At 44.2% G+C, this 12,901-nt stretch overlaps 1 protein-coding gene across 1 annotated transcript in view; it reads left to right on the forward strand.

Annotated features, from left to right (window-relative positions):
* Positions 1-12,901, forward strand: part of si:ch211-51h4.2 (uncharacterized) — an 80,834-nt gene that overhangs the window by 30,670 nt on the left and 37,263 nt on the right. The window contains exon 6 of the mRNA XM_062555416.1: positions 878-1,001. Coding sequence (XP_062411400.1) covers positions 878-1,001 — 124 coding nt within the window. The remainder of the gene's footprint in view (positions 1-877; positions 1,002-12,901) is intronic.

Consider the following 12,901-nt stretch of genomic DNA (forward strand, 5'->3'; position numbering starts at 1 on the left):
AGTTTGTTACACCCCAGTAAATACTTAACCTGAATGATATTCACAGCTTCCACTTGGGCGGGGTGGGGCTGCTGCCCTGCACATATGTGCTTGAATGCTTCATTAGCAACACATTAAAGGCAGACACAGACTTTGAAATCAGGTCAGGTTAAAGGCGAGGCAGGCAGAGAGAGATAGAAGCTAGAGAATCCAGCGTGATCCCCACAGAGTGGCAATCAATATGTTATTTCATCCCTCCAACAGTACTCACACCCTCACAATGGCAATCCATTAGAGGAGAACAAAATTATATTGAACAGATGAGCTTCACACCAAATCGCAGTTTATTAGCTGCTGAAATGGCTATTATAGTTTCTTCTATTTTGTTTTTATTTAGCCGATAGATTGGTTGTGTACACTCTTTTATTCGCCATTTTTGGGTTTCATAAACTGGCATAAGCTGTTTCGTTCAAGTTCAAGTTTATTTGTATGGCACATTATTGGACATAGAGGTCATTCAGTGTGTCAAAACGTCAAGCCGAAGACACTTAAACAATAAGTAGTAAATATGAAATAAATAGCAGTGTATGATAATCTAGTTGTACAGCTCCAAAGCACCCAGCCCCACAAACACAGCAGTCAAATGATTCTTTGAATGCCATAAAATGTGTTTTTTAGCCTCTTGCTAAAGCAGGTTATAGTTGGGGCTGATCTGATCTCCGTGGATAGATGGTAGTAGTAGACAATGGGTAAAACTTCACATGTTCAATTCTGCATCTACTTGGTAACGGGTGCAAAGACCTTTAAAGAAGTACTTTGGCTCCCAATGTCGACCCAGTGATGGAAAGTAGCCAATACTTTCTCAGTGATTGACATTTATCTGTTTTTTTGTTTACAGTCACATCTACGTCATCCCGGCCTTCACGTGGATACTGTCTCTGGGAATTCTACTGGCCCAGGTGGTCATCCAGCCTATCACATCACTGATGACCCTGCTGAAAGGCATCCTGCTCATCATCACTGTAAGTACAGTAGACCATCAAGTGATGTATGATCGAACATCTCTTCATTATTAGGGCTGGTCAACGTGCAAACAAGTCATTCTGCGTATGACGGCTGTCTATTGTTAGAGAATTCCACTTACACTTAAGAGAATTCCACTTGCATATCACATCCAACTACAGCATGTTTTAGATGCATAGTTAAACGCATTGTTATGTCACATCAGAGATGAAGACAAAATGAATTGATCCCATAGACTGTATATAAACCAGTCTATGATTGATCCATTTATGTCTCACTCACACCTGCGTCGTGTTGGCAGTGAAATTCTACTTTACACTCTTTACACTCTGCAGTGTTTTGTACAAGAGGTGTGCTGGGACATTGATAGCACATTAACTCCTGCCCTTGATGTGGTAATATACTGACATATGCCAATGTTGACTACTTAATCATCTGTTTTGTTTTTATTCATTTTTGCCGTATGGATGTTTTTGTGTTTGATAACTGCCTGGTCAGCTCTGCTGCTGTTGCCATGGCAGTTCTGTGTTCTCTGTTTTGTGTACGTCAGATGGTGTTGTCCTCCAAGGGGGTGGTGAAATTTCATAAAAGTGTCATTGTTAATCAAAAATGGTTTCCATTTGAGTAGAATTGCGTATATTTAGAAGCGAAACATGCTAAGTAGATCCCAAAATTATTGAGCACCAGTCCTGGCTTGTTGATGGATTACATTCCATTCCTATTAGCCAATTCACAGTACTATTGAGAGTCTCTTATGAGTTTCATTCATGAAAAATGGACATTGGCTAATGCCAGGGAAACTTCTCTGTTTTAATGCCAGAAAACAAAAGCTGTGGCAAAATCTGAAATACAAATTTTAATTAATCAGGGTTTCCATTTATTTTATGGTCAATATTCTGTGACACAGCGTAAACAACAGTATAAACAACAGCCACTCCGACATACCATAGTTGGACTTACAAAGCAAATTAGATTACATGCTCCAACGTTCCATGAAGAAAATACCTTCCGTCTCTGAACATAAGTCGAGTGTTGAAGCTGTATTAAACGTATTTGAAAGCGTGTTTAGAAGAGACAGAAGAACACACTCACACACTCACATTAGGCTCAGGCTCTGTCCATCGCAGTTACCAGCTATCCAAAAATGAACAACAAAATACACTAAGCAAAGTATTTTTTTTTTCAGACCTGCCCTTCTCATAATCTTACTTGAACTTGGCACAGCCATTCACAAGACCTCTCACTGAGTCAGCCGTCAGCATTGCCTTGCGCTGTGGAGTGGGGTGCATTTTTGCTGTAGTATACAAACTCACATCTACCCTTCCTTTGGCTTACTAAAGGGGGATTTGTGATTTAAGTGAAAGCCACTATAGGTCCGGAGAAGGTTTCAGAAGTACTTCTGTAACTGGGACTAGAAGGCTGCCCTACTTACATAAATGGTGTCATTTGTACTTTACTCAGATTTCCAGTGGTAGTGGTATCGCGGTGGGATTTTCTACAGTACATGATGCTAATTACAGTATGCAGTAATGGTAATAGTTAAAGTAGTATGCGTTTTTCTTTTCATGTGACACTTATTCTCCCTTGAGAAGCATACTTTAAATATGTACCTCCCTGGAAATGCAATCCCTGAAACACAAGAGTGGAGTTATTTGCTTGGACTGACGTCAAGGCTCGACTTAAAGCTCTGTGCATTTGGGATGTATCCCCTTCCCACCCTGTTTGCTCTGAATTGCCACATCAATTATTCCAACCAGGTGAGCGCTTCATTAATCTGTGTTAGATCCACCAAGATGGATAGAAATGAATAAATAGACGTGAAGGCTAGAATATGACAATGCCGCAATAATGAACCGCAATTATGAAATAATAATGGTTTTTGACGGGTGATTTATGAGGGTAAAGTGACTAGCTCTCGTGGCTCCGCACCCATTTTAAGTACAGTAACAGTAGAAAAAACACACTCACAAACACACACAGACTCACACATACACGCTCTTTGTGTCTCACACACACACACACACACTGGTTGCCCCAAATGAAAATGCCACAGACTTTGAGTGACAGCTTGCTCTTTGAGTCGTTAAATGCAAATGCAGCATTGCAATAAAAAAGCAATATTAAAGCTGCCAGTATAGATGGAGATGGTGATGGATATAGTTGTTCATGATTATACAACTGTATCACCCTCTGAGCAGTAGACTTTAGTTTTAAATATTTAATATTACTTTGGAATTTATGCGTACGTTAAATCATGTCCATATTTCTCACGAAATCCATTTCGGGAAGGTGCGTATCCATGTTGGGTGACAAATAATTTTTTGCTTCACTGTCTTTTTCTCACTGGCTGCCAGTGCTTTGTGAAGTTTTAATCCCCCTTTCAATTTTCATATTTTGAACATAAAATCATCACATGTGCATTGTGTCAGTCACGCACAAATATCCACTTATAATCTCATTTCATATAGACAGAGGCCTTACTTTTACAATGATATAGAAAAAAATATGTAATATGTAACCATTTTATTTGAGCAATATGTAGATCTACCACAAACTTTATGTAAACACATACAGTGTCATCATTATACTTGAACACTTCATACGAGGGGCTGATGCATCTCCTTGGCCCTTCGCTCTCCAAGGGAGACAATGAATAATCACCTGCAGTCATTTATCAATAGTGAGGCCTTGTCCCTGCTCGCCAGTGAACACCTCACATGCTGGACAGTCATTCTCAACTTTTTCTCATCAGTGGACAAATCAGGCTCATCAATCACACTCAGAGAGGGGTGTTGGTCCCCGTTTGCCCTGTCCAGGGTTATCTAAAATAGGGGAGTCAAACGCTTATGAGTATGGTGGCCCTCGTGGAGCACAGCCAGGTCCATGTGTGCCACGCTAGGAATGGTGACTCCCCTGGGCAGTGGTCACCTGTCCTATACTGAGACTTAATCTGTGTTGAGGATCCTCTAGCAGTGGTGGTCAAGATGGTGTCCAAACACCCCTTGGGGATGTGAAACCCATAAACAGGGGTTCCAGAAAATGATTTGTCACTGTTATATGAAATTGTCCTGCATCATCAAAACAATCCATATCTATTAGTTGGGGACCATTTGTGTCATTAAAGCAAGCATTATTGTGGCCATTGCTCCCACTCTCGTTATCTCTGAGACAATGTGGGCTTCTAGTCAGGAATGGAATGAGGAATGACAGCAAGATAGTGAGTGTGTGCATATCGTAGAGGAGCGAGCATGTGAGTGTTGGGATTTAAGTGTGGGGACCGAGGGTCTGTCTCAGGGGCGAGTTGTTCCGGATTTTGGAGCCTGCTCCCAGGTATGGCTAATTTCAATCGGCCGCTCTGTCGTCTCCCGCCAGCCAGCGTCTGTCTGCTAGCACAGACTGCCAGAAACAGAGATTCCTTGTAAGCATAGTCTGGGGCTTGAGCTTGTGCTCAGTTCCTAGTTTGGAGGTTGATTGAACGATTGGAGCAACGATTGGAGGATGTTTATGTTTGAAATACCCATTTTCTCTATAAAGTCAGCGCAAAAAAAGAGGAAAAGCCAAACAACCTTATGTGGAATGTTTTCCGACCGTTGTGAGTGACTTGTTAATGTAGGCCTAGGTGCAACATCGTCAAGGTGATGATCAAGAAGAAAATGTAAAAACAGCCTTGAGAACTGAATCGTTCTGGCGAAGCCTCTCCAGTTAGTAGTTCTTAGAACTGTGTTTTTAGCTCTTAGCCATAAAGTCAGACAAGATCAAGAGACATCTGATTGCTAAGTAGCCAGGAAGCAAAATATTTTTTCAGTTAAAAGAGTTAGTAGTATCCCCACAAGAAAACATGGTCGGTGAACTTATTCACAACTGACAAATATTATAATGTTTTGGGAGTGGGGACTTGTCCGTGCGAGTAAACAGACTGATGTAGCTTAAATAAGGTGCCCTTATGCGAGAAGCCACCTGCGAGCGAAGGGAACGATCAGCTCAGTAGAACAGCTGATGTGGGCTGGGTTTGGCATGGCCAATAAGAAACTGACAGCTGACAGCGGGCTTTACTAGCGCAGAATGCTTGATATCTGGAGGTGCCCATAGGAATGAATGGCAGTAATTAACTCACCCCATTGCCCACCTTCTAGGAGCTTTGTACCCGTGTTTGCCCGCCCCGCCCCGCCCCATCCATAAGGAGTGTCAGCAGACATTGCACGCTTGCGATCATCTCTCTGTACCAAACATTTCAATAGGTGAACTAGTGAAATAGCAGACCAGACGAATGTTAGGACATTTGAATTTGCTCTGGCAGATTCCTCCAGCGAGCTTCCTGTTCAAGCCGATTTCTGAATCACCAAAAATCCAGGAACCAATCACGACTGCCATGGAGCAGACTTTATATGATGATAAAACAAAAGGCACCACGTAGTTTGTACACAACCAATGCCTGCGCTGATGGCATCAGTATTAAATAATAAGGATGTTTATTAACCTTGAAATTGAGTAAACAAATGCATTTAAAATGTTGATTTACAAGACAGAGCTCTGTGTTTACTGTACTTCCAAACAGTTTTGGTAAGAGTTGAATCCAACCACTGGTTGCCCTCTTTGGAAATGAAAGTGACCTGAGAGTGTGTCAGTCAGATTAGGCTGTGCTTCCTTGCAAAATAGCCCCCATGTAAGGGCTACCTAGCCTGACCTCTAGAAATGTTCAAGACTCCCTGCTCTAACACACACACAAACACACACACAGAAAGAAAATCACACACAGAGAGGAAGAAGAGCACACACGCACACACACACACACACACACACACACACACACACACACACAAATGTGCATGCAAGCATAGAAAGACAAATGAATAAATGTATGCAGCTGTGTGTGCTTGTAAATGTTCCCACCCTGCTTGCTTGCATGTAAAAGCATAGCAATACACACACACGCATACGCTCACACAAGCACACCCCTCTCCACAGTTCATTTAACATTGTCTGACATTCCTCTGACGTTCATTTCGGAGCCCTCAACACAACCCTCCGCTGTCTTTCCCCGTGACCTGGAGCGGACTCCGCTTTGCGTGCGCCGTGCCACGCCGCGCCGCTGTTTAAGCGCTCGTGTTTGGTCGCGCTTGCCTCTCTTACTCAGGGCTCGCTGAGCCGTCCTGACAAGCATTAAACTCTCCGCATGGCGCGCTCTTTTGACCGTCCACACACATCCTCTTTCATGCTGGTCGAGCCTCCTCCGCCCCCGCTCCACCACCACCACCACCACCAGCACCACCACCACCACCCTCCTCCTCCCCCAGACAGCCCAGTCTGACTCCTTCCTCGTTCCCCCGCGGCTCCATTCTGTTTGGGTCAGCAGTAATGTTAAACAGTCTGAGGAGCCGCCTGCCAAGCCTCCAATTGAATATGCAGATGAGTTCAATGGCTGCCTGGAAGTAATTAGCAGGAGAACTGGACAGGAAGCATGTCAGATGCCGGCTTGATAATTGCCAGAATTCGGGGATTTATTGTCGGGTCTGGCACGGCGGCCGCCTTAACTCTTAAGGGAGAATTAATAATCTCAAATGTAGATCCATTAAAAATGCATATGGCCGCAGTTTTGGAAATGTGCTGTGGATATATTCCCAATGGCTAGCCAACCCCTGCTGCCCGTAAAAATCAGGTAGTCAGATGATATGAAAATGGCTTCTCTGGTCTCTGCACAGGTTGCAGTTAAACAGGAGGAAATGGCTGCGGTGAACATAGTTATCAAATCAAGTGTAGAGAGCTCTTAGTAATAATTCCTGTTTTCTACAAAATTGGAAATCAAGCTTACGGATGGTTACCTTAGGCTATGTGATCACTGCTATTATTCCCAACTGTAATGCAGTGTTGCCAAATTACATTGGTCAGTTTTCATTTATTTCAGTGTGTGTGTGTGTGTGTGTGTGTTAGAGAGTGTGAGTGTTTGGGCGTGCATGCATGTGTATGTGCTCAGATTTTAGAAATATTTGAAAGACACCAGAATAATGTCTAGACGTTGTAGCTATTCTCATACACTATTAGCATAAGCAATTCCCTCTTTTAGAATACAAAATGACAGTGATTGTCTGACAGACAGGCAGCAGGCCCACTTCCCAGAATGGAAGCAGAAAAGCAACAACATCTTTGGCAGAATGAATCACAGGATCGTGTATGCTTATGACGGCCACCTCAATACACTAATCCAGCGCGAACTTTATGGGTGCTGCCATCTTGAATATCGCCATTACTGCGTGCCTGCGAGTGTGACGAGTGACACTTGCCTGTGCTTTTCAATGAAAGCATCCTGTCAGAGAATGTCTAATAAGAGATCCCGCTCATGAAAGAAAATGTCAGGTGAAAGGGAACATTGGATCAGTGATGTCAGACTGTGCCAAAACTTACCAATGAAGGTAATTTATTAACAACATAAGGTATTAAGACGTGTATTAATGACAGCTAACCTCTGCAACAGCCGCCTATGGAACCAACGGGCTAATTTCTTAGCAGCCAGTCACGCAGTAATGGCGGTTTTGTGTTACTTCCGTGTTTCGCTGGATTAGTGTATAGAGTGGCATTTAACACGCACGCACATGCATACTTAGAAAACGGAAATATCTTATGGCACCCTTAACAGTTCTTTTTTACAATAACATATGTTTCCAAACCATTTTGATCTTTTTCTACTCAGCTGTAGGTGCATTCTCTCTATATTTTAGCATTATGTTCATACTTTGATGCAAAAGACGTGTATTTGGTTGTTTTTGTGTATGGGGAATGGGTGTATGGGGAGAGCAAATCTTGTTTAGTGCTGCTTTAATACTTGAAATAAATGAAGGGGGATTTTTTTTTGCTGTATGATTTTTTTTAAAGCACTACTCTGCCTTATGTCAAACTGATTAACCAGCGTCTTGTGCAGCACAAATGATATTTGATATTTAGCATTCCCGTCACGTTGGGGTTCTGTGAACAAAGGACACCGGGGCCAGCACTCTCCGTTCTTCACACATTTTTGTAGTTTGTGAGGGCGCCGAGCATGTGTGTGGCACAGCCGTATGTTGTGTGTGTGTGTGTGTTTTCCCCTTCTCCTCTACGCCATGCAGATGGCAGGGAGGATGCCCGCTGTGCGTAGCCTTTGGAGTTGTTTCAGGTCAGCGAATCACGGTGGCACACGCTGGGTCAAGTGCACGGGAACACAATCCTCCCATCGTTTGGCAGCGCCGGCGTTCATGACGGGCGCGTGAGGGAAAGCACATATTGCCGAGTTTCCGTGGGCCGTATGGCTCCGCACGGGCACCACCAGCGCAATCGCTTTGACATTTCCACGCTCACAGGGCTGCTGTTTCAAACAAATGGCGCGGCTCCTTTGTTCTAATCTGGCAACACACACACGCTTTTTGTTTGACGTATTGCCAAAATGCTTTCAGTGTTCTATCTTTTAAAACAAATCGATGTATAAAATAGTCATTTGGAAGGATTCATGATGAAATAGGATCTGATCTTAAGGTTTATTCTGCATGGTCTTTTTCCGTTCGGTTATAAGGTTGTGTAGCGTGGCTCATTTTTTCAAAAGATTGATTCTTTTTCACAGAGTAGACCGGCAATGGTGGATTTGATTTGTTAACATCCATGAGCAAAGCTGTTACATCTCAAATCATTTTAGTATTGATTGGACTGAAATTACTTTTCTATTTCAGGTATCAATATTGTCATTTGCAGTTACTAATATGTCTGTCTGCCTCTGGTGTTAAACCTCTCAAATACACAGTGATTTATTACAGCGGCTGTACAAAAAGTGGACTCTGACAGTGAGTTACTCCATCATGCTTGCTTTAGATGCACGGCCGGCGTTCACTTTCTTCATTCCTTCTATTAAATGTTTGTGTTCGCAACAACACAAGCAATATGTTTCTCTCCCCTAGGCTTCGGGACGCCCTCTGTCTCTGTCTCTGTCTCTGGGACTGTGCTGTTTCAGTATGTGAGTGTGTCTGTCCCTCTCTTTCTGTCAGCTGTCTAGTCCACTGCTTTGGTGACTTTCAGACTGACCTTAATCCCTAAAAACAAAACAAAACTAAAAAAGTGTGGCAAATGAATCTGATATGTTTTATTCATCTTCTCTGCTTCTTGCTGCATGAATGCGTTCCTCGCTCACAAGCATATATTGCAGAATGTACAACATCGCAGCTTCATCATGGCCACCCGCAGGAGTCTGCTGCTAGGCCTGCCTCAACAGAGCTAGCGGGGGGTGGAGAATCTCTAGACCATGGTGCTTAAACTGTGACCTGAGCGATCTAATCCAGCCACGGACTCCATAATCCCCAATTGATGACACATCACAATGGGTGTAAATGTCAGCCGTGAACCTGGCACCTCAAGGTGCCGCAATTAAGCATAGCAAGAGTTCACTCCCGTGGGCTCAAAGCCTCAGATCTGTGCAAGCGCCCGGTGACTGGTAAACAGTCGTTTTCCCCGAGCTGATGTGATTTCACCAGGCTGTTTTCAATGCTCAGTTGAGGTAAGCCCCACATGCATAACGAAACACGGGATACAAATCAGACGCTTTGCTCACAAGCCAAGGCCACACGGCAGGCCAGCACAGTAGAATACAAACAGGGGCACAGGAAGTTAGCCCAAGACTACAAATAAAACACAAGACTACAAATAGCCATGACCATTAGCCATGATGAGACTAAAGACACTACACAAAACTCAAAACCCCAAACTGTGTTTTTCATACAATTGTACTGTTTTGGTATCCTCATTTTGAGCAAAAGGAAAGGTTTATGAGATCATTGTCTTCCCCTTGCAAACTGACTCACACAAACCAACATATACAGTCATGCTACTCTGTAAGTCTCATAGATCTGTTCACTGGGTGCTACTCTGTCTCAATATTGCAGAAAACTTCTGAAGGTGCACTTTTTGCCTTGTATTTTTTTTGTTTCTTTTTTTGGTAGCTTTTGCTCCAGGACAGTTGTCTGTTTTCATTATCTTAGGCATCTGAAATCAATCTCCGTGATCTCTCAGTTGGTGAGAGTGGTTCAAGGACAAGAAATCCTTAAGGGTTTCCGTGTGGGATAATAACTTTCCATGCTACCACAGCAATTGTCCAAAATAGTTCCCTATGCCCTGAGAGGAGAAACAACAAAGGCAGGGTAATTTTCTGCTCTTATACTGTATATGTTAGTTAGCTCCCCTGAACACATGGGCTATTTGGCTTTTTTATATATAATTTGACAGAACTAGCACAGACGGAAATGAAAGAAAAAGGAACATTTTGGAAATACTAGGATATTTAGGTGGTATTTTGGCATATCCTTAGATGGATAGGTGGTCATCAACGCATAACGGAAAAGTCCATACCTTATCACATAGCTTCAGATCTACACCTTATAAGAATGTGAATTGATTTCTGTATCATCACTTCCTTTGGCTCTATGTCACAGCTCTGTCAATACTTGGCCGGTCGCACTAATGATCTACTTTGTAGCTACCGGGATCATTTTGTTCATCCCACGGTAGAACGTGATAGGGCGCCATGTTGGCCGGACATAATTATCTACATGGTAATTCCAACCTTTTGCCAAGTAGCAGAATTCCTGACAGTATATGAGTAGGCCCGTTTTCACCAACGCAGCACTGTTTTTAAGCAACGGCAAAACTGCTTAAGCGGCACTCCTCGGCCGACCCTGTGCTTATGAACAATTATCAGACATGGTGTTGGCTGACAATGAATAATGCACCCAGTCCACGTGCTGACCCCTTTGTGAATCTGGCTGTGAATTGATTCTTTTTGGGAGACTTTATTCTCCCTCAGCCTGTGCAGAGGCAAATAAATAAGTAAATACAGCGGGAGCACCTGACTGGAGTGATGGGCTAAGGCACGCTTCCATTCTGCATGGCTACTCGTCCTCCAGTCTCCAGCACCAGTAGCTCAAATGCAACAGTAGCGCACTTACTGCACAGCGCCACCTAGTGGCTGGGCAAGAACTTGCCGTCAGCCTCCTAGATATTCCCATCCTCTATGCAGCATTGCATACTCACACAGGAGCTCTCTGACCAAGCCAGACAGGGTGGAGAAGGGCAGTAAAAACATAAAAACAGAGTAATGAATGTATTTATGGAGATGCCGGGGTAATTAAAGACAATTGGAAAAACCCCGGACAGGCAGAGTGAACAATGTGTAGCCAGGGGGAGTCCACTGGGCACTTTGATCGATCGTGGAAAGACAAAGAGCAGTGTAAGCAAAATAAATAATCGCAGGGAGAAGTGAATCTCGCCGGTTACTGCTGCCGTGCCGTGTCCTGAGCCACTGTTGAAAATGTGGAGGGGAAAAAAAATTGAGGCTCATTAATATTCTTCAAAGTGTTTTTTTTCCCTGTGCAGTGTTTGATATATTGATGGATTTATATGTCATTATATATTTATGCGATGAAGGGCGTGAGTGTCGCTTCCACTAAGGAATCATTTTTACTTCAAAAGCATAGCACGGCTGGGAGCGTGTGTATGTGGGCGGATGCACAGGCAGTCCTGGACACGTTTGTTATCAGGTGTATGTCGCCACTCCTGTCCGACCGAGGCATGCCCCTCTACTGTTGTGTTTACGCTTTGATGTGTGTTACTTATAAAGCCAGGTCTGTATGGGTGTGTGTGTGGGTGTCTGTTTGTGTTTGTGTTGTGTGTGTGTGTGTGTGTGTGTGTGTGTGTGTGTGTGTGTGTGTGTGTGTGTGTGTGTGTGTGTGTGTGTGTGTGTGTGTGTGTGTGGGTGGGTGTGTGTGGGTGCGTGTGTATGTGTGTGTGAGAGTCTTTTTGTGTGTGTGTGTGTGTGTGTGTGTGTGAGATTTTACATCTGCGGACGTGTGTGCGGGGAAGCGTCCGCCCGCGCTGATTGATCAGAGTGCATCTGAACGCTAGTATGTCTCTGCCGCATTGATTGGCTCGCTGTCGGCGGAGACTGCATGATCGCTGTACGCCCCGACCCTGCCCTCCCCCCGGCCGTCACCCCCACCCGCCCCCAACCGACCGATGGCGCGCGGCCTCAGTGAGAGTGCTACCTACTCCAAACAGATCGATGCCCTCCGCGCGCCACTCTCCGTTGTGTGCCCATCCCCGCGGAGCCCGCATCCCGCCGCCTCTCCCTCCACTGGCCCATTAATAAAGTATGAACGCCGGAGAATTATTTAGCAGGAAATGGCGCCCACATATTGTTTGTCTGTTTTTTTTTCTTTCCTCCCCCAGTCCACTTGCACGCACCTGCATTATTTTCATTTTTTTTTGTTCCCTTTTATTTTCTTAGTGAAAGAAAAAAAGCCACAAGAGGGTTAGAAAGAGGTGCCCGCTTCTTGAGTATGGCCTTGCGTATGGAGATTGAATGGGCACTGGGTATTCACTGGAGACTTTCTGAGCTTTTGAGAGTTTCTCCTCCCTTGTTAGAGTGCAGTACACTAAAATAAACCTGAAAATGGAGGCACTGTTTGGATGTCCCCCCTCTCCTGTGAGCACAGGAGGTCATGGGAGTGGTAGAGGTCTCCTCATCCTCTCAGACTTAGGGCCTCGGTGAGTCTGAGCTGATGATAATGATTATGATGTGTATAGAAGCACAGTACAAGTGTGTGTGCGTGCGTGCGTGCGTGCGTGTGTTTCTGTGTGTGTGTGTGTGTGTGTGTGTGTGTGTGTTTGTGTTTGTATGTGTGTTTCTATATATATATATATGGGGGTGTGTGTGTGTGTGTGTGTGTGTGTGCGCGTGTGTGTGCGCTCGTCTGCATACCAGGGCACTAGCACAATGGCATCCATAAATAAGCCATCCTGACACTGTCGATCAATGAAATGATACGGTGCCACTGCGAGGGAAGAGAGCGCTGCTCAGCCTCCTACAAGGACAATGAATGATGTGGAGACATTC

This window comes from Sardina pilchardus, chromosome 15 (assembly GCF_963854185.1).
Source record: "Sardina pilchardus chromosome 15, fSarPil1.1, whole genome shotgun sequence".
NCBI classification, from domain to species: Eukaryota; Metazoa; Chordata; class Actinopteri; order Clupeiformes; family Clupeidae; genus Sardina; species Sardina pilchardus.